At 45.7% G+C, this 22,494-nt stretch overlaps 1 protein-coding gene across 1 annotated transcript in view; it reads left to right on the top strand.

Moving 5' to 3' along the window:
* The window catches only part of PKM (pyruvate kinase M1/2), a gene marked incomplete at its 5' end in the record, with an annotated part of 32,067 nt that overhangs the window by 2,947 nt on the left and 6,626 nt on the right, over positions 1-22,494 (top strand). The window contains 7 exon segments of the mRNA NM_001133611.1: positions 9,130-9,296; positions 10,746-10,837; positions 17,758-17,889; positions 18,380-18,566; positions 19,298-19,568; positions 20,894-21,044; positions 21,290-21,442. Coding sequence (NP_001127083.1) covers positions 9,143-9,296; positions 10,746-10,837; positions 17,758-17,889; positions 18,380-18,566; positions 19,298-19,568; positions 20,894-21,044; positions 21,290-21,442 — 1,140 coding nt within the window.

Below are 22,494 nucleotides of genomic sequence, written 5' to 3'. Positions count from 1 at the left end.
CTAACGCAGTCTGTGCAGCTTCATTCCTGGCCCTTTTGTAGCGGGCACAGCCATCTCTCCTGGGACTTGATTAATGATGACTTAAAGAAGGTTCTTGAACTCATTTCTCAGTTACTGACTTGAGCCAAAATGTATGGATGTTGGTCTCCTGTCTAGCAAGGCTGCTTTCATTTTAAGCATTGCATTAGAAATAATGTTGTATTCATATTTTAGCAAAGAGCATCATTAGCTCTTTAAGAACCATACCCCAAGTGACTTAGCAAATTTGGTGGCTGTGACTCTAAACAGCTAGCACTTTATGGGAGTTGCTTCTGTGCCTTGAATGTTGTGACACTGATGTGGGGTCACAGGAAAAACCATTCTATTTCCTAAAGCTGTTTATTTCTTAATATTGAGGCAATGGAAGAAATGAGGAAATGGCCATGGGCAGGAAGGTAGAAAAAAATGCAGCACTTACATTACAAACTCACTGTAGTTGGCTTTTAGTTTATTTTGCTTCAGTTTTTTTTTTTTTTTTTTTTTTTTTGAGACAGTTTTGCTCTTGTTGCCCGGTCTGGAGTGCAATGGTGCGATCTCGGCTCACTGCAACCTCTACCTCCTGGGTTCAAGCAATTCTCCTGCCTCAGCCTCCCGAAGTAGCTGGAATTACAGGCACTTGCCACCATGCCCAGCTAATATTTTTGTATTTTTAGTAGAGATGGGGTTTCACCATGTTGGCCAGGCTGGTTTTGAACTCCTGGCTCAGGTGATCCACCGGCCTCAGCCTCCCAAAGTGCTGGGATTAGGGGCATGAGCCACTGCACATGGCCTGCTGCAGCTTTTATGAAGGCAAGTCAGGATGTGTTATCTTGGCCAAGAGTTAAGACTGAGACCGGAGTAGAGGAAAATGACTCATTTAACATTACCCTTCTTTCTGAATCACTCCAAAAGTCCACAGTCAAATCTCAATTAGCTGGTATAACACAAGAATGCGTTGCCCCTGTGAGCAGAGTTTTATTGCAACTTCAAGGGTCTTTGTGAGATTGGTTTATTTGGTATGAGGTCTTAAGGATTTTAAGTTGTTCCTTTAAGCATCAGTTCTGATACAGATGGGAATAGAGCTAAACAACCAGATATATGAAGACCATTTTTGATACCACCATACTTGCGGGGAGCTTGCATTTTTTTACCAAGGGGCAGACTGGATAATTGAGTAATTTGAATACTTGGGGCTTTGTTAAAGAAGCTGTTGTGGGAAGGTGAGCCTGGGTGAGTGGTGGAGGGTGATGTGCAGCATCTGCTGGGCCTTCCGGCCTCTTGGTATGACTGCTCAGCTCAGGAGTTGGGGGCTTTAGGGCCCCTACCATGCAGTGCGGTGAAGCCCCGCCCCTGCAGTGGTTTGTGCTTGTCTGCACGTAGGAGGGAACAAGCCGGCTGCAGTACCTTCGGTGGCCTCTGAGACTCACCTCCCCCACTTCTGTCCATAGACAAAGCTCCTGGGGAGCCCTAAGCCTCTTTCCTCATGCCAGCAAGCAGTCTTGGAAGCAGGCTGGGGCTGCGGTGGGAGAGATGCCAAAACCAGTTATTCAAGGGCAGTGAGGTTGCCAGTCCTAGCATTTCAGACTGTGGACCAGCACAGCTGCTGGCTGAACACTGCAGTCAAGATTCTCTGAAGGGAGTCCTATCCCTTCCAAACATCTTCAGTTTACTTGCAGATAATGTTTCTTCATTTTTTATTTTATTTTATTTTATTTTTTTGAGACGGAGTCTCGCACCATGACCCAGGCTGGAGTGCAGTGGTGCAATCTCAGCTCACTGCAAGCTCCGCCTCCCGGGTTCACGCCATTCTCCTGCCTCAGTCTCCTGAGTAGCTGGGACTACAGGTGCCTGCCACCACGCCTGGCTCATTTTTTTGTATTTTTTAGTAGAGACGGGGTTTCACTGTGTTAGTCAGGATGGTCTCGATCTGCTGACCTCGTGATCCACCCGTCTTGGCCTCCCAAAGTGCTGGGATTACAGGCGTCAGCCACCGCGCCTGGCCATGTTTCTTCAATTTTAAACAACTGATATCTCCCTTGGCCATGAGCGAAAAAGAACTGACCATCAGTGGAGTCAGTCAGGGCACATAAGACACACTGTGTCCACCATGCCATTTCAGAGGAGATTCGATTGAGTTAAGCAGGGAAATAGAGATGTTGTAAATGTTGAAACTATCTGGGTATCCCTCTTTGGTTATTAACATTAGATGAGCAGAAAAACAAATGTCAGCGATGGGCAAACATTTAAAAAGTCTGGCAGTACCAAGTGTGGAAAAAGGTGAGGAAGGCAGCAACTCAGCGTTCATTGATATAGCCACTTTGGAGAGCAATTCAGCCGTATTTAGTAAAAATAGAAATAAACATACTCTATGACCTAAGACTTCAATTTCTGGATATATAGAAACTCACACAGTACAGGGATACATGTACTACAAGAGTATTGATTAATAGAGGAAACTTAGTTTAACAGGGAGGGAGAGTGGCCACCAGTAAGGCAGTCCATAAATAAAATGGTCTGTTGTACGGTAGACTAGTGTAACAGTTCAAATGAATTAGCTAGATCCATATACCCACTGGATGGATCTTAAATGTGCTGCTGAGTGAAAAACAAGTTACTCAGTGATATATACAGTATACCACTTAGGGCATTAAGAAAACCACAATATTACAGGGTTCAGTATAGATATAGATACACTGTACATAGACTTCAGTGAACTGGAAGGATACAGAGTTCATGACAGTGATTGGGTGTCAAAATGCATGATGTGGCTGGGAGCAGTGGCTCACACCTGTAATCCCAGCACTTTGGGAGGCTGGTGCAGGAGCCTTAACTTGAGGCCAGGAGGTCGAGTCCAGCCTGGGCAACATCACAAGATTCCCATCTCTATTTAAATAAATAAAATAGGAAAAAAAGTTTATGTTGGAGGTGGAAAGGGTTGGAGGAGCTTGGGGATGGAGAAAAAATGAACTGTATAAAATTACAATTCTTGTTTTTATTTTTAGAAAGTAAAGAGGGCCAGGCACAGTGGCTCATGCCTGTAATCCCAGCACTTTGGGAGGCCGAGGCAGGCAGATCATGAGGTCAGGAGATCGAGACCATCCTGGCTAACACGGTGAAACCCCGTCTGTACTAAAAATACAAAAAAAAAAAAATTAGCCGGGCGTGGTGGCGGGCGCCTGTAGTCCCCCATCTGCTCAGTAGGCTGAGGCAGGAGAATGGCCTGAACCTGGGAGGTGGAGCTTGCAGTGAGCTGAGATCGCGCCACTGTCCAGCCTGGGCAACAGAGCGAGACTCCATCTCAAAAAAAAGAAATTAAAGAAAATACAGCTCAGCCTTTATTTGTGGGGTTTTTTTTTCCTTTTTTTCTGAGATAGTTTTTCACTCTGTTGTCCAAGCTGGAGGGCAGTGGTGCGATCTCCGTTCACTGCAACCTCCACTTCCTGGATTCAAGCAATTCTGTGTCTCAGCCACCCAAGTAGCTGGGATTACAGGTGTGCGCCTGGCTAATTTTTGTATGTTTAGTAGTGACAGTGTTTCACCATATTAGCCAGGCTGGTCTCGAACTCCTAGCCTCAAGTGATCTGCCTGCCTCAGCCTTTCAAACTGTTGCGATTACAGGTGTGAGCCACCACAGCCAGCCATGGCTCTGTTAATGGTCAGTTCTGGGTGGTAGAGATGCAAATGTTAAAACTTTTTTTTTCTTTAATTCATAACAAAATAGAAGCAAACCTATAAAGGCTGCCGTAGGAAGACCAGTCATACTAACTAGTTCAGTGCTCTTGGAGGAGTTGGCACTGCCTTCCCTCCTTTATCCCCCCCGACTAGAATACAGGGCAGCCCTTCCAGTAAATGCTGAGCCAGTGCCTCAATTGCTGAGGCCATCACCCACCTTAGTTGCAGTTAAGAGGACCCTAAATCAGGATCCCAGGTCCCTTGCTGATTTTAGAGTGTGGATATCATACCCAGAAACGCCGCCCTACTTTTAATCCTAGTAAGGAGGCACCATGTCCCAGGGCAACTAATGCTTCCCCCAAACCACCTCCTTCAGGCTGAAACCTGTTCTCTGCACTGAGCAGCTGGGATAGAACCAGGAAATCCTCGGCATCTGAGGACTTTGAGGGTTCTCTGACTTAGGACTTCTTCACCTGAAGTTGAGCGGTCTTTGAGGGAAGTAGGCCCATTTAGCATCAGCTGCTCTTCCCTATTCCACACTCTAGTTGGAAATAGGACCTTAGGTTCCTGTTGACAAGTCATTTACTTTTAGCCCCGAAGAAATAAAAGAGCCAAGATTTTTTTTTTTTTTAAAGCCAGGGAATTTTACTAGAACCTACAAGTGGGCTCATTTTGTTCTGTGTGGCCTGGTAACACCATACTGCTTTCTGCTATGGGGCCTCCTGGGGTTAAAGTGTGGGCTTCAGACCCAGGTCTCTTAGCTAGAAGATATCTTATCCTCTGTATCCTGCACCCATATGCAAATACATTATTGTCGTTACCCTTAACTGTAGATGAAGACGAACAGTGCCTACTCCAGACCTTACTAGGTTCTGCTGGCCCATCACCCATTTTGATCATGTTGCTGGCCTAGTTTGATTAGGGCAAATCTTAGAAATTCCATTTCCATTGTTGAGGAAGAGAGCTAGAGAGCAGGCTGACCTGAATGCCAGCATATCATGATGCGAACTTTCTAACGGATGCAGGTGTTCGGAAGAGTTGAGGATTGAAAGGCCTTCATGATGGCTTGGAGAGGTGTAGGTAGCAAACTGACGTCACAGGAAGGAACACAGTCTTGGGTACATATTGGCAATGCTGGAGGGAGAAAGTGAGCATCAGGTGCCATCATTTTATAGTTGATCTATGTGATGAGGTTGGTATCGGAGCATAATTGGTACAAAGGAAAAATGACTTAGGCAGATGCAGACTCGCGGGCCAGGCTAGTTTATTAGGGCAGAATGATTTGGTCCTTTGTGAAAGAATTGGTGGAGTGAAGCGTGAATCTTTCCCAGCACAACCCAACAACAGTCCTGGCCCTTAGAAGTGGAGCATGGAAGCTGGGTGTGGTTCGTGCCTGTAGTCCCAGCTACTTGGGATGCTGAGGCTGGAGGATCGTTTGAGGGTGCAGTGAGCTGTAATATAATATAATCACACCACTGCACTCCAGCCTGGGTGACAGAGTGAGACCCTGTCTCAAAAAAAAAAAAAAAAAAAAGGTTGGAGGGAGGAGTATTGGGTATTTTTTATGATTTTTGTCTCCTGGTTTCTGAAGAATGGCCAAAAAATTGTGTCTGACACAAAGGAAACTAATATAAAAAGCCAGGAGCTGTCTGAGATGAGAAAGGAAAGGGAGAATAGGGCACTTGGAGCTGAGCTGTGATTGTGCCTGTTCCAACCTGTCACTGCAGACTAAGGCCTCTTAGAGATAGTGTCTCCTTTCTCACAGGAGACATGGCTCTGAGGAAGATCTTACTGCAGGGGCTCAGGCTCAAGAATAAGGCTCCTGGACCTGGGCATGGTGTGTGCTGCTATCAGTGGATACGCCAGGCTTCCACTGCTGGCTGGGGGTTGGCTCTGCATGTCTGTGCCTTCCTAGGAGGAGGATGCAATAGTGAGTCAGACTGGCATGGGTGGGGCCACATGTCTGGGCAGGCACTGTCCAGGCAGCTGGCATGAGGGAGAGGAGTCTTTCCCAGAAGTCTGCCCTGAGAAACCAAGGCTGGGCTGCTTTCCTGGAGCCAGGGGAGTCCAGTGAGTGTTTTACATACAACTCTAGGTAGGTGGTTGGTGGGATGGGCAGTTTGTGCTGTGAAGAGGCTTGTGGAGGATTTTGGAGAAGACAGGAGAGCTCTGGCCATGCCTGCAAGGGAGGCTTCAGGTCAGAGCCTGAGGAAAGACCTGGGCATGAGATATGAGGTCTCTGGCTCGGTAGAGAGCATGGACACATGAGATCTGGAGTCTGGATGAACTTGCTGACAAGCAAGCTTTTTTTTGACTGCTAATGTGTAAATCCACTATAGAAATCTTCATTTGTCATTTTTGTACTTACTGGCAAAAAATTAGAGTTTATAGGCATCAGATTTAATTTGAGATAGTTGAAATAGGGTTTGTGTTTGAGGCCAATATAATTTTATCTGCTAATGGCATCTCCTGGACTTGCAGGCAGCCCTTCTGTACCAGAACATTGTCAAAAGCTTTTACTGTAAAGCTTGAGAACACACTAGTTTGCTGTATTTGGGCATGTTACTAACAGGTTTGAGGCATGGGATTATCCTATGGACTTTTTTTTTTTTTTTTTTTTTTTTTTGCTTTGAGGTTCTGAATGTATTAAGGTTGACCTTCTTAAGCCATTGAAACTGTTCTGCAGTATATTTGTGATGTAGGGCCTAAGACGTGTATCTTCTTTTTTTTTTTTAATCACAACCCAGTGTACAGAACTTGAGACATGCATCTTTTCTCTGCCACCTTTTAAAAGCAGATTATTCTTGAAGTGCATAGAGCAACAATTGATTAATGGAATTGGTATCTTCACATTTCATTTACTTCCTCCCAACAATTTTATAGGATGCATATAAATATTTCCAAAAGAGGTACACATAATTTCTTACTATAAAAGTATTTTTATATTTATATCAGTAAATTTGTTAATAAAGAAGAATTTTTTTTTTTTTCTGTAATCCTGCCACCCCAATGACATCCTATTAAAATTTCAGTATATATCCTCCCAGGTCTTTTAGGTGTGTTTAATTTGGTGTCCCTTCCCCGCTCCCAAAAGGGGAGGGACCAGGTTATTGTATAGAATAGTGGAATGTTAGTAAATTACAGGTTTAAAGAGACATAACAGCGGAATCTCTAGAGCAGCTGCCACCTGGATACCTGGTTATTAAGGTAATTTTTCCATTACCCCAAAGAGCTTTAGTTACACTCAGCTTTTACCTTAATCCTTGTACAGCTCTTCAGGGCACACCTTATTCAGCTCTGAGCGGTCTTTGCAAGTGAGGCCAAGGAGCCACCCTGAGCCAAAAGGGGAGCATTATGTCACCGGAAGCCCAAGCCCAGAGAACCAAAGGTATGACCTGATATTTAGTGGCCCCAGCCAGGTCTTTACAGGAAGATCCTGATATCTCAGGTCTAAGAAGAGCCAGCTGATGGTTTTTAAAAAGAATGGAATTAGTTACTCCAACCCACTTATTCAGATCTCTTATTATGTTCACAATACAGTCCCTAGATTGTAGGCCCATTGGAGGCCACAGCAAAGCCTTTGTGTTCCAGTTGGCCTGATGTGCCATCTCTCAGTAGTAATGTTCCCTTAACAGCCAAAGCCCAGCTGGGAGCTCTGAAGGTATGCGAGCCCTCCCTCAACCATGAGTGTAGGGAAAGGGACCAGGGGCCCCAGGCTTTCCTGTCCGTAATGCAGAAGTTCCTCAGATTTAGGGAAGGGGGAGCAGAGGCATAACTTTTGATTCTGACAAAGAGGCATTCAGAGAGACTGAAAGGTCATTTAACAAACACTGGAATGCTTCCACATACTAGGTGCTAGGAGATACAAAACCATATAGGTCCTGGAAGAGAGGATTGATTTTTTTTCATTTTGGTACATAGTAGATATTAGGGGCTTAGGAAGTACACATCGAAATGAAGAGTGCATTTGTCATGTTGAACAGTTAGCCGGTATCTTATTTCCCCATTTTAAAGGTTTCAGAACCTGTGGTTGAGGACTTGTGGCCATCAGTTTTCCATAGCCAACAGACTGTTCACTACTGCCTTCAGAGCTCCTTGGACCTTAACGGGCCTTCTTTGGAGATGGCAGAGATGGATTTAGATGCATACTCTACTCGAGCCACCCAGAGAGCCTACAAAGTCAGGGATGGAACAGGGTAAAGGAGTAAGGGTCATATGTGTGAGATGCCTTGATTTGGAACTTTGAGATTTAGGATGAGGTGGGGAAGGGCTAAAGAGGGGCTTGTTCCTGAGCCCTGGTTGGCTGAAGCATTTAGGCTTAAGGGTTTTAGAAAGAGTAGCCCTTGGTCTGAGAACTCAAGCAAACAGCTTTCTGATGAGACATGTAGCAAGCTTCTGGTTCACGTTCTTACCTGATAGTTCTTCAAACACTGCCTGGTCTGGTTCACATCCTTACCTGATAGTTATTCAAACACTGCCTGGAAGCTTCTCCTGAGTCTTTGTCTCTAATCAGCTAACTAACAGGCTGAGTGAGTTTAGTTGTAAGTCATTAATGAAGAAAGCAAAGGTCGGGGCTATTGTCAGGATTGTGACCTGGGCTAGTTAATTACCTGGAACTGATGGTCTGTGTTACAGAGTGGTGTTATACTTGTCAGGCTTAGAAAAGAAATCAGGATGTGTATCAAAAATCATTTGGGGAAAAGATTTGACCAGCAACTTTACTTTCTCTATGTTGCAACTATCTTGTTAATGTAGTTGTGATAATTTTAGAATTATACCAGTGCCCTTATGTTATCCTTGCTTTGCAAATTGCAAATTGCTTTGCGTGTCCTAACGTCCTTCTGGCCAACAGTAGATGTGGTTTTAGGTTTAGACTCCTGGGATGGAAGCTTTTGCATTCAGGGGAATGACTTTGGGTTTGGGTGAGGATTGTAAAGCGGCAATATGGGTGCCCCACGACAAAGCAGCTATTTTTAGCTTTGAGACAGCTTGACATACAGAGATCTAGGCTTATCAGGTCACTAAGCTAGGAGTCAGTTGTTTGTATCACTGGAAGATTGGTTACAACTTCCTTCATTGGAAGCTCCTTCAGTGCATGTTAAATGATGTTATTTATAGATAGGGTGGTGGGAAAGCTGTGTAGGTAGATGTCAGCCCAGTGTAAGAGAGACCTGCTTACTGTGGGTGCTTGGGACTATGTGGAGTGGGTGGGAGGTTTTAACTTGTTCAGTAAGGTCCTTTCCATTGTTCACAATCTTGTGAACCCTTTTTCTAACATGAGGAGCAACCACATAACCAGATCATGTCTGGCTTCCCTGTGGCTTGTGTACAAAGCGTGCTTATTGAGTTAATGTGTAAGCAGGAGACAGCCTTCTATGCTAAATGGTATATTAACCACTTCTCAGTCTTACCACTCCCTTTCAATTTGTCTGGACCCAGGACCTCAGCAGCCATGTCGAAGCCACATAGTGAAGCCGGGACTGCCTTCATTCAGACCCAGCAGCTGCATGCAGCCATGGCTGACACATTCCTGGAGCACATGTGCCGCCTGGACATTGATTCACCACCCATCACAGCCCGGAACACTGGCATCATCTGTACCATTGGTGAGCGGGTGCGCCCCTTCCCCCAAAAAAGGGCTTCATGGGCAGTGACCTTTCTCTCCTGAAAAGAGTAACTAAATGTCCTAACAAACCTAGGTGCTACATGGGATACTACACAGATTCTTATGAAAGGAGTCAGGTCATAGGAAGTTGCAGTAAAGAATTAGTATGTGCACAGGATGGCAAATACAGTTAATAAGAGAGTATTAGACATTTCAAAATTGCTAAGATGGCCAGGTATGGTGGCTCCCAGCACTTTGGGAGGCCAATGTGGGAGGATTGCCTGGGGCTAGAAATTTGAGACCAGCCTGAGCAACTTAGACCCTGTCTCTCCAAAAAGTAAAAAAAAAAAAAAAAAAAAAAAAAAATTAGCTGGGCATGGTGGTGTGCGCCTGTAGTTCTGGCTACATGGGAGGCTGAGACAAAGATCACTTGAGTCCAGGAGATTGAAGTTGCAGTGAGCCGTGATCACACCACTGCACTCCAGTCTGGGCAACAGAGCGAGATCCTGTCTTAAGAAAAAATAATTGTCCGGGCGCGGTGGCACATGTGTGTAATCCCAGCACTTTGGGAGGCTGAGGCAGGCAGATCACCTGAGGTCAGGAGTTCGAGACCAGCCTGGCCAACATGGGGAAATCCCGTCTCTACTAAAAATACAAAAAAATTAGCCGGGGGTGGTGGCGGGTGCCTATAATCCCAGCTACTTGGGAGGCTGAGGCAGGAGAATCGCTTGAACCTGGGAGGTGGAGGTTGCAGTGAGCTGAGATCTGACCATTGCACTCCAGCCTTGGCAACAAGAACGAAACTCTGTCTCAAAAAAAAAGGAAGAAAAAAGAAAAAAACATTGCTAAGAGTAAATTTCAAATGTTCTCACCACAAAAATGTTAAGTATTTGAAGTCATGGATATGTTAACTAACCTGATTTAATTATTCCACATTGTATCCAAACTATGTATTGGATTACATAACTTTGTAACCCAAATTATAAATTACCAGTTTATAATAAAAAATAATTTGTTGCAAAAAGAATGCATATGCTTTAGGTTTTATGCTATAGGCAAAATTTAGAGGATGTTTTCCTTAGCAGGTCTTTGTAGGAGCAACTTAAAGACCTAGGAAAGATCTTCTTAACATGTTCTGTGCTACCAAGATTCTGTGGTTGGACATCTGGCTGGGTTTCAGTGAGGGTGGAGAAGGCTGGCCAAGTCTTAACCTAGGCTTTTCTGATATAGTGGGAGCCTGCAGAATTTGAAGGAAATGGTCGAAGTGTCCCAGTAAATCAAGAAAGTAAGCTGGCACGGTAGTAGCCTTCCATGCACTTTTAAAAGACTTTTGAGCTATTTGGGAGAGGAAAAGTTTTCAGGGAAAAAAATTCTTTAAACTTAAGCAAACTTAAATGTGTTTCCTTCTTTGAATAATTAATACTTGTGGCTTTAAAACTTTTCCTAATAGGCCCAGCTTCCCGATCAGTGGAGACGTTGAAGGAGATGATTAAGTCTGGAATGAATGTGGCTCGTCTGAACTTCTCTCATGGAACTCATGAGGTGAGCTGTGGCTGGACTCTGTGGCCATTTTGATGGCCTGTAGGAAACAGGGAGGGGGTGCAGTGTTCGTTTAGCCACAGTGGACTAGACAAGGATGAGTCTGAGTTTCACAATCAGTGTGAAGTTTGTCTTTACTAGCCCATCCCTACTCTCCTTCCCTCTTGTCCTGACAGAGCAACTGGCTGAGTCTCTTTTAGCAAAGAAGACCCCCTTTGTTGCTGGCCGTGGTTCTCCCACACACCTCTCCTACCCTTAGCTTTCACAAAGGAAGATATGGAAAGGTTCTACTGGAAAACCCTCTAAGCCTTAGGTGTCCTGGCCACAGCGCTTGACTCTCCTGTCCCAGGGTTTCTGCTACAGCTTGTATTGCCATGGTAAACCATTTAGCAGATTGATTCTGGCCTAGCTTAGAACCAAAATAACTGGGCAGGTCCATGAGAAGGGTTTCCACTATTCTAGGTTTTGAAGGACTGAGCCTAATGCACAAGCACTATCTGGTGTATAATACCCCGCTTCCTCAGCACTATATTCCCAGCCTGTGCCTTCCCAGGGGTTCTGGTACATTAAAATAACACCAGTTAGCACTCTTCCTCAGGAGCCTAGTAGGACTATTTGTGCTGGGCTCTTTATTAGCTGGCTTTACCTATGGACAGAGGCCTTGCCCAGGAGCCAGGTAGCAGCTGTTGGGATGGCTCCATTCCTGCCTCCATTGCCAGATTTAGAATAAACCCATTCTGAGGAGCTTGGGGTTCCCTGAAGTACCATGACTTATTTATTTTTTTATTTCATAAAACAAAATTTTGTTCTGTCATCCAGGCTGGACTGCAGTGGTATGATCATGGCTCACTGGATCCTTGACCTCCCAGGTTCAAGTGATCTTCTTGCCTCAGCCTCCCGAGTAGCTGGGAATACAGGCATGCACCACCACACCTGGCTAATTTAAAAAATTTTTTTGTGGAAATGAGGTCTCACTATATTGCCTCGGCTGGTCTCAAACTCCTGGGCTCAAGTGATTCTCTCAAATGTTGGGATTACAGGAATGAGCTACCACGCCCAGCCTGGGATTGTGCCTTTTTAAAACCTTCAGACTTAACCATAGATTTCCCATAGATCATGGGATTTCGTAATGGCATTGATAAGAGGAATTACAGAAGAGGCAAACTTTGCACCTGTCTTGGCTTCTGTATTTCCTGTTGAGAGTAAAGAAAATGCTATCCTGTAAGGCCAAGTGCCTTACAGAGGTTGCCCTCTGGCATTTGGAAGTTGGTATTAAGTTTGGACTAAAAATAAAGCCTCAGGAAATGCAATCCAAGAGTGAATTCCTCCTTTTGGGAAACATGAGACTCTTCATCATAGATTCCCTAACCTGTGTTCATAAACAGCCTATGGCCTGGCTAGTAGCTGGCCCCTAAATGTCATGGGGACCTGACCAAGTCCAGCAGACATACCATGTAGGTTAAGACATGTCCCTGTACCTTTTGGAAAATTCTGTAGTTTTCCAAAAGCAAGGGGTCCTTAGCGGGAGTCACCGAGAATTACTACAACTGTTAGCTTAGCTTAAAGAGAGAGAGCTGAAGACAATGCTGGAGGTCTGTTCGCTGTTGATCTCTGCTGCTATAGTCTGCCATGGGCTCCTGCGTTCAGGGGAAGGAGCAGAAATAGATTTTTAAGAAGTTGACCTTTAAGTAGGCTTTATGGTTCCTTCATCCAGTAAAATAACACCACATAGCTCTAACATGGCAAGGGCGAGTGATACCTGCCGCACTTGCTGGATGAGAGCTGGCTCCGATTTTGGTTTTTTAAACTTTAAGAGGCTTTTGGAGATTATCTCTACTTTCACTCCTATTCCCAGATTATAATTTTTTTTTTATTTTTTATCTATTTATTTTTTAAAGACGTCCCTCTTGTATGTTTATTTTGAAGTTTTAGACCAAGATGAGGTTGTCTGTGGGCTCGGCTTGGAAACTGATCTGAAATTCTAATTTATATAATGTAATGTAAACAGTTTCAGCCTTACCATACGTCGGGGCTGTTGTTTCATATGTACCTTTGACTAGGGGCTGGGGCGTACTTTTTCAGTTTCTGACTATTTTAAATGCTCTTCTGAGCAGAACATTGAGATTACTGTCTTCCCTCTCACTCTGACAGAGGGACATCAGATGTCTGCATCTGATCTTTTAACAGCTTTTTTTTTTGAGACAGAGTCTTGCTCTGTTACCCAGGCTGGAGTGCACTGGCACAATCTCTGCTCACCACAACCTCTGCCTCCCAGGTTCAAGCGATTCTCATACCTCAGCCTCCTGAGTAGCTGGGATTACAGACCTGTGCCACCACGCCCAGCTAATTTTTTTATATTTTTAATAGAGACGGGGTTTCGCCATGTTGGCCAGGCTGGTCTTGAACTTGTGACCTCAGGTGATCCGACTGCCTCGGCCTCCCAAAGGCGTGAGCCACCATGCCCAGCCCTCTTTTTGACAGCTTTGGCAACTAGTCTTCAGCCCTCACTTTTGGCAGTTCACATGGGCAAGGTGCATTCTTGCTGAACATGTGGTTCCATATGTCATGTTTTCCAGATTTATTTATTTATTTATTTATTTATTTATTTATTTAGAGAGGGAGTCTTGCTCTGTCACCCAGGCTGGAGTGCAGTGGCATGATCTTGGCTCACTGCAACCTCCGCCTCCTGGGTTCAAGAGATTCTTCTGCCTCAGCCTCCTAAGTAGCTGAGATTACAGGCACCTGCCACCACACCCGGCTAATTTTTGTATTTTAGTAGAGACGGGGTTTCACCTTGTTGGCCAGGCTGATCTCGAATTCCTGACCTCAAGTGATCTGTCCGCCTTGGCCTCCCAAAGTGCTGGGATTACAGGCGTGAGCCACCGCGCCTGGCCTAGAAATAATGACTTTTAAACAACCTAAATGTAGAGGCTTCCACAGGACAGCATTGATGGATGCTTTACCACATAACATCCCAATAAAGCCACAGCTGTAGTGGAAGGCTCAGTGTACCTCCCAGAGATGCTCTAAGAGATTATGATATATGACATAGATTTGAATAATATACCTAATAATTGGTATGTTTATAATATATGGTTTTACATCCCCAAGACCAAAAATGCATGTTTGCATGAAACACTCATGGTTACAAAAGCATATTAGGCCACCAAAAAAAACCCCAAGTTTCATAAAGTAGAAATTATACAGATACATTCTGTGATAAAATTTTTTAATGGAAATTAAGAACAAAGTCAAAAAAACTGAAGTGTGCTTACTTTAGAAAGCAAAGATCTCAAGGTAGACGAAATAAATATTTAACTCAGAACACTAGGGGAGGAAAACCCTAAAAAGGGGGAAGAAAATAATTTTGTAAGATTATAGCTCAATGAAATGAAAATAAATTTGACAGATTAAGCTAAGAGCTGATTCTTTGTGGGGAAAAAATAGTAAAATAGAAAGTTCTGAGAAGCCAGGTGAAGAATGTGATGAGGATGTGCAAATAAGAGTATGAATAGAAAAGAGAATATTTCCTACACATTGGAGATTTTAAAAGTCAAGAAAGACTTATAACTTAATTCCTATATAGAGAGATGACTCCTGCTATTTTCCAAGAAAAGATAAATATCCAAAAGATAGAAAATATGAATAGACCAGTGGCCATAAGAAGCTGAAAAAGTGGGCTGGATGTGTGGTGGCTCACACCTGCAATCCCAGCACTTTGGGAGGCTAAGGCGGAGGGATCACTTGAGGTCAGGAGTTCGAGACCAGCCTGGCCAACATGGTGAAACCCTGTCTCTACTAAAAATACAAAAATTGGCCGGGCATGGTGGCACATACCTGCAGTCCCAGCTATTCGGGAGCCTGAGGCAGGAGAATCGCTTGAACCTGAGAGGTGGAGGCTACAGTGAGCCAAGATCGCGCCACTGCACTCCAGCCAAAAAGTTGAAAAAGTGATTAAGATCTGGTTCACGTCAGAACACTTAAGTCCAAATGATTTTAGTGGCTGAATTTCTCCCCTTCAAAATTCAGTTACATTGTTAAACCGCTCCAGAGCCTAGAGAAATACAGAAATCTTCCCACTTTGTTCTTTGAAACCAATATACCCTGATACTGAGATCAGACAAGGACAGTACCAAAACCAGGCAGGTACTAACAGTTAGTGTGCTAGACCAGTCTCACTTAGATGCAGAAAACAAATAAAATTTAATAATCCAAATCCAGTAGTGATTGAAAGGAATGTCTTGATCCATGACCAAGTAGATTTTATTCTAGGAGAACAAAATTCTACATTGGGATTAAGTAGAGTTAAGGTTGACATTTCTTTTTTCTGAGACGGAGGTCACCCAGGCTGGAATGCAGTGGCACGATCTCGGCTCACTGCAAGCTCTGCCTTCCGGGTTCACACCATTCTCTTGCCTCAGCCTCCCGAGTAGCTGGGACTACAGGCACCCGCTACCATGCCCGGCTAATTTTGTTTTTGTATTTTTAGTAGAGACGGGGTTTCACCATGTTAGCCAGGATGGTCTCGATCTCCTGACCTTATGATCCCCCCGCCTCGGCCTCCTAAAGTGCTGGGATTACAGGCATGAGCCACCGCGCCCGGCCTGAGTTAAGGTTGACTTTTAAACAACCTAAATATAGCTAAATATAGAGCCTTCCGCAGGACAGCATTGATGTATGGAACTCTTATCCACATGATAACATCCCAGCAAAGCCACAGCTGTAGTGGAACTCAGTACACCTGAGTCTTATCATTATAAGATGATAATAGGTAACATTTATTAGATAATTACCAGTACTTTGTCCTAATACTTCATGTATTCTTTTACTCCTCACATCAACTCTGAAGGAGAGGCACCAACTATCCCCTTAAAAGAAAACAACTATTTCTATTCTTTTTTTTTTTTTTTTTTTTTTTTTTAAGAGACGGAATCTCACTCTGTCTGTCTGTCGCCCAGGCTGGAGTGCAGTGGCACGATCTCGGCTCACTGCAACTTCTGCCTCCTAGGTTCAGGTGGTTCTCTTGCCTCAGCCTCCTGAATAGCTGGGACTATAGGTGTGCGCCACAACGCCCAGCTAATTTTTGTATTTTAAGTCGAGACAGGGTTTCACCATGTTGGCCTGGATGTTGTCGATCTCTTGATCTCATGATCCATCCACCTTGGCCTTCCAAAGTGTTGGGATTACAGGTGTGAGCCACTGCGCCCAGCCTCTGTTCTATTCTATTTTGTTCTATTTCTATTACAAGCCAGTAAGCAAGAAAATATAATTTATAAGGAACCCTATAAAAAACAAACAAGCCAAGGGTCCCTCATTAGGGAGTATGCCTGAATAAGAAGCTGAAGATTTTTAGATACAGGTTTCAGGCAACACTGTCTTTAGAGGCTAAGCTCTGGCTCCAGCTCCCTCCAGCATCCTGTGAATAACAGGCAGGCTTACTTGCAGGTGCCACTTTCCTGGACAGTGGTGGTTAAACGACAAGGCCCAGAAAGTGCTGAATTAGGTGCCCTTGTTATCGGTAATGTCATATTGATTACACTATCTTAGAGCTCTTTTGACATCTTGGCTCTGCGTCTTTTTTTTTTTTTTTTTTTTTTTTTTTTTAGATAGGGTGTTGCTTTGTTATCCAGGCCGGAGTGCAGTGGTATGATCATGGCTCACTGTAGCCTTGACCTCCTAGACATAAGTGATCCTCCCACCTCAGCCTCACAAGTAGCTGGGACCCCAGGCACGCACCATCACGCACAGTTAATTTTTGTGTTTTTTGTAGAGATGGGGTTTCGCCATGTTGCCCAGGCTCATCTCAAACTCCTGGTCCAAACTATCCTCCCACCTTAGCCTCCCAAAGTGTTTGGTTTACAGGCATGAGCCACTGTGCTTAGCCTGAGTCCCTCTTTTAAACAAACAAAATGGTAAATGGAAAGGAGGAAAGGCTTAAGAAAAAAGATTGAAGCCAGGATTTGTTGTAAGCAAGGAGTAATAAAGGGCAGTTCATTTAGAAAAAGGCATATGACCACCTTTCCCCCTCTCCAATCAGAATCTAGAAAGTGATTGAGGCCGGGCTCACGCCTGTAATCCCAACACTTTGGAAGGCCAAGGCAGGCAGATCAGGAGATCGAGACCATCCTGGCTAACATGGTGAAACCCCGTCTCTACTAAAAATCCAAAAAATTAGCCAGGTGTGGTGGTGGGCGCCTGCAGTCCCAGCTACTCGGGAGGCTGAGAGGCAGGAGAATGGCATGAACCTGGGAGGCGGAGCTTGCAGTGAGCCTAGATTGTGCCACTGCACTCCAGCCTGGGCGACAGAGCAAGACTCTGTCTGAAAAAAAAAAAAAAAGTGATTGAGAAAATCAGGTCTGTGTGACCTTAGCAATGAGTTGTCTAGCTTGGGCCACTGTTAGCTTAAGTCAATAACTTCAAGTTTGCATTGTAGTTGGAATCAATAGAGGAAAAGCTCTCAGCATTACCACATATATCAGAATGTGACATTGATTGCCAGACCAGCCTTATCCAAACACAAGTCCTAGGCTTTTTGCCCTGTTTATCAGCTTTATATGCTGAGGGTATTTGATGAGTCTTAGGGAAAAAAGAACAGCCCTGGGGACACAGCTGCTTTTATGATGAGACATGTTTGCACCCATACCTTAATGGGTTTTGGTGGCAGTATTCTGAAATTTGCCACCAACGTTTCAAAGATTGGCCCTTAGGGTGAATTAGTGCTGTAGTAGAAGTGGGTGGAGGCTGAGGAGGTTGGATTAAGCAGGTAGAGGATTTCTCAGTGCATGGATCGTGCTGAGGATGGAGATAGAGCTCTAAGACATCCACAGGCCTTTCCTGAGTGATCAGCTTTGGCTCCTGGGCAGGGGAATTGGAGCTGGATTCTAGTGTGGGAGCATGCTTGTCATCTCCTTCTTTTCCCCCAGTACCACGCGGAGACCATCAAGAATGTGCGCACAGCCACGGAAAGCTTTGCTTCTGACCCCATCCTCTACCGGCCCGTTGCTGTGGCTCTAGACACTAAAGGACCTGAGATCCGAACTGGGCTCATCAAGGGCGTGAGTATTCTGCGGAGAGCGAGGGGAAGGCTCAGTAGGCAATATGCCCCAGAGACATGTCCTCCAAAGCACTGGGTTGCCGTGTTTCTTCCCAGCACTATGAAGGACTGCAGAGGAGTTGAGGTCTACAAATGGGGATTTATTCATCACTGTAAACAATGTTGATTTGATCTACTTTGCTAGGAAATGGTACCACAAAGGAACCTTTTTTTTTTACCCTAAAAACCTAAACTTTAGGCTTTCTAACTCGGGAAACCATCTCTTTGTATCTTTTTCCCCATCATTAAGTAGCATAACTGAAACGTTATATTCTTTTCTTGGATTATTTCCGTGAAGTATACTGAGTTAGAGAATAAGAGCAAAAAACTGTACTAGTTTTAGCAGTGACTTGAACATTGTTCCCTGGAGGAAAGAGCTTTTCCATTCCTTCTGAGGTGATGCTGCTACTGGTGTCTCCAGTTTGGACTCTTGCTTACTCTCTTGTCCCTAGAGCGGCACTGCAGAGGTGGAGCTGAAGAAGGGAGCCACTCTCAAAATCACACTGGATAATGCCTACATGGAAAAGTGTGACGAGAACATCCTATGGCTGGACTACAAGAACATCTGCAAGGTGGTGGAAGTGGGCAGCAAGATCTACGTGGATGATGGGCTTATTTCTCTCCAGGTGAAGCAGAAAGGTACGTATGGGAGCTGGAGTCCAATTGTCTAAAACCATCTTTTGTCTCTAAAGTTCCTTGACACAAGGAAGATGGGAAGGTTGGTTGTCTGGCAGTGAGATTGAGTCTGTGTGTTCTCAGGAATCCCTTTTATAACTCATTTATCCTCAAAGACAGGCTTAATCCAGCATAGTTACGTTCTTCTGGTTCTGGAGAACACAGGAACATATATATATATTTTTTTCTTTTGTTGTGTTTTGTTTTGTTTTCGAGACAGAGTCTCTCTCTGTTGCCCAGGCTGGAGTGCAGTGGCACGATCTTGGCTCACTGCAACCTCTGCCCCCAGGGTTCTAGCGATTCTCCTACCTCAGCCTCCCGAGTAGCTGGGATTACAGGCACCCGCCACCACACCTGGCTAAATTTTTTGTATTTTTAGTAGAGATGGGGTTTTGCCATGTTGGCCAGGCTGGTCTCAAACTCCTGACCTCAGGTGATCTGCCTGCCTCAGCCTCCCAAAGGCAGAACAGTCTTAATTATCCTTATTTATAGGTGAGGAAAGTGAGGTACAGAGAGGTTAAATGGCTTGCCCAGGATTACGCAGTTAGTATAGTAGGGTTTCAACTCTGGTAAAACAGCTCCAGCACCCATAATGCACCACTTCCCAGCTCACTGTACTTGGGGGAAAGGTGCCTGCTTCCTGTTGACCTATTCCCTCGGTGCTCTGCCTCCCCTATTTACCCTTTTTCACACAGGTGCCGACTTCCTGTTGACGGAGGTGGAAAATGGTGGCTCCTTGGGCAGCAAGAAGGGTGTGAACCTTCCTGGGGCTGCTGTGGACTTGCCTGCTGTGTCGGAGAAGGACATCCAGGATCTGAAGTTTGGGGTCGAGCAGGATGTTGATATGGTGTTTGCGTCATTCATCCGCAAGGCATCTGATGTCCATGAAGTTAGGAAGGTCCTGGGAGAGAAGGGAAAGAACATCAAGATAATCAGCAAAATCGAGAATCATGAGGGGGTTCGGAGGCAAGTCTCCGTTGTCCCTGCACCAGTCCCAGCGCAGCTCTCTGAAGGGCATGGTGCATCCTGTGCATGTCTGATTCCCAGCCCCTAGCCCATCAGAATATAGACTGCCAAGCCGTTCCAAACCTGCTGAATCAGAATATCTTAGCAGAGTAGAAGGCATTATGTTTTTTTTGTTTTGTTTTGTTTTGTTTTTTTAAAAAAAGCTTCCCAGGTAATTGAGATGCTGGCAGCTTGATATTGTTCCCTGGGCCTGGGGACCAACATTTGAGAGAACAGGGTCACTGCTTACAGGACCAGGGGCCATGATGTTCTGTTCCTGATCAGAAATACTACCGGTGTTTGCTGGAATGGGGGGGCCAGGGGGAAAGATGACAGCAGACACTTAAGAAGGGGCTCTTTTTGGCCCTTCCTGGGGAGCCATGTGGAATTTCAGGGCCTGGTGTCCATGCTAAAGCTTATGGCCTCCTGGTCTTCACTTGGAACGCAGCTGGCTCAGTGATCATGCTAACTCTGGTATGGTCCATTCCACTCTCGGAGGAAGATGTGTGGTTCTTCTCCAGGTTCAGATTGCCCCAACTTAGCTTACCCCCTCCGAGCCCAGTGGGCATGGCCACCATTTTTGGCATCCTGCTAGGAATACAACTCAGCACAACTAAGATGCTAGACATACTCTTGTGGATTAGAAGTGTGTTTGGGGAGAGGGGGGGAGCAATGTTGTGCACCCACTGTAGTGGCCTTACTGTCTGAGCTTTGTGTAGATATCCTCTGTACCAGGCAATTTGGGGCCCTCCCCTTTGCCATCCTGATAAGCCATAGGCTAGCTGAACTTGGCCCTAGGCCAGGCAAAGCCACATTCCCTCTTGCCTTCAGTAGGTTGGAGTGGGCCACCTCAAAGGGCAGTCCTCAAGTGTCCTTGACTAGATGAGGCCATGGGTCTTTGTGGTGGAAGCAGTCAGCAGGCCTCGGGTTCCCTGTCTTAAAGTGCTGATTGGAGAATGGAGGCCCCAGAGAGACCCCTAACGTGCATGGGATTTGGAGAGGAGACCTTGGGAATGAGCCCATTTGGATTTGCCCTCTCCCCTTTCTTCCGTCAATGAAGCATCCATATTGGTGTTGAAGCCCAGCAGGCAGAAATGTTGGCCCACTCTGGGGGCCTAAGGTAGCTAGACTGCCTTGCCATCTGTGTGCACCCATGATGATATCATGGATGTCTGTCCTGGTACAAGGACATCTAAGTTAGGGAATCCCAGGGAAACTTCTTGTCTACTGCCATACTTGTGGCCCCTGTTCTATATAACCTCTCTCCCCCCAACTTTGTCCATCAGGTTTGATGAAATCCTGGAGGCCAGTGATGGGATCATGGTGGCTCGTGGTGATCTAGGCATTGAGATTCCTGCAGAGAAGGTCTTTCTTGCTCAGAAGATGATGATTGGACGGTGCAACCGAGCTGGGAAGCCTGTCATCTGTGCTACTCAGGCATGTGCCCACCCTTCCCCACATTCCCTGTGCACACTCGCATGTTTGTATGCGAAAGCTCTGGAGGCTGTCTGATCTCTTCCCATGGAATTGTCGCACGTAACACACAGATAATCCCCTTCCCCCTTGCACCTACACAAAGCCATACTCTGTGCACCTACTCACTATCCAGAGGATCAGCTTGCTGTCATTTGTCTCTGAAGACAGCCCAAGCCATGTCTCACTAATGCTCTGTCCCCTCCCAGATGCTGGAGAGCATGATCAAGAAGCCCCGCCCCACTCGGGCTGAAGGCAGTGATGTGGCCAATGCAGTCCTGGATGGAGCTGACTGCATCATGCTGTCTGGAGAAACAGCCAAAGGGGACTATCCTCTGGAGGCTGTGCGCATGCAGCACCTGGTGAGTTCTGGGGCCTGCCCCATCCCCCGGGCTTCGGACTGGGCCTGGGATGGATGCAAGCTCTGGTGCAGAGCTTTTTAGGTTTCTCCATCCTCTTATGCACAGCCTTTCATTATCCTCCAAGTTACAGCAGCAAGAGGGTGGGGGTGGAAGTGGAGGTGGCTTTTTTTTTTCCTCCTGTTCTGCATTCCTGCCTACACCCCCACCCCTCCTTTTCCTTCTGCCCTGGAGACATCCTCTTTCGTTGGACACCACACAGTTTATTTCACTTCTGACTTCCAAGGTTGTGAATTCTTCCCATGGCTTAAGTCCTGGGATATTTCTGCAGTGAAAGGAGGTCTTGTACCTCTTTCTCAGAGTCAGAAGTTCTGAGTACCTTTGCCCTATTCTGAAAAGGGCTAGGGACTCCTGCTCCCAGCTGCCCTCTTCCTTTGGCTTCCAATTCAGTTCCCCCTGCCCCGCATCCTGCAGACAGGCGCTCCCGCAGGGGGCCCTTGTGGACCTGCACTGGAGTCTGTTGCCTGCACTGAGCTGCCTGTGCTGGTCTTGCATGGTGCCTGTAGGGAGATTTGCTTTGCTGTGCCATTGGGGTACAGCTGCTGCTCTTACTCTAGACCAAAAACTCGGGTTGAGTGACTGGTGGCAGGGCCACAGATAGAGACAGCGGGGAGGGTGGCTGACCCTGGCGGCCCTGGACTGAGTGTCTGGAGGAGTCATGGAGGCTGTTTCCCTTCTTCTCTGAGAGCTCGTTCTTCAGGCTCTTCCAGCTTGTCATGTCAAGTGCCTGGCCACTGCTCAGGGTTGGAGGCTCAGTCCCTTTGCCCTGTCTGTTCAGCTCTGGAGCTAACTCAGGGATCCCTAATCAGGGTTACATAGGTTTGGTAAAATGAGTGCTGGAAATTAACTTTCTCCCAGTAGTCTTAGGTCATGCTCAGTGAACTTAAACTTTATCCAGATATGGTTTTCCTTCACCCTTTCTATTCCCTTTCTAGCCAGTGAAAGACCCGCTGCCCTTTGACCTCAGCCCCTCCAAGCCCCCAAGTTTTAAAACG

Source organism: Pongo abelii, chromosome 16, assembly GCF_028885655.2.
Source record: "Pongo abelii isolate AG06213 chromosome 16, NHGRI_mPonAbe1-v2.0_pri, whole genome shotgun sequence".
NCBI classification, from domain to species: Eukaryota; Metazoa; Chordata; class Mammalia; order Primates; family Hominidae; genus Pongo; species Pongo abelii.
This window is presented reverse-complemented; position numbering and strand designations above follow the sequence as displayed.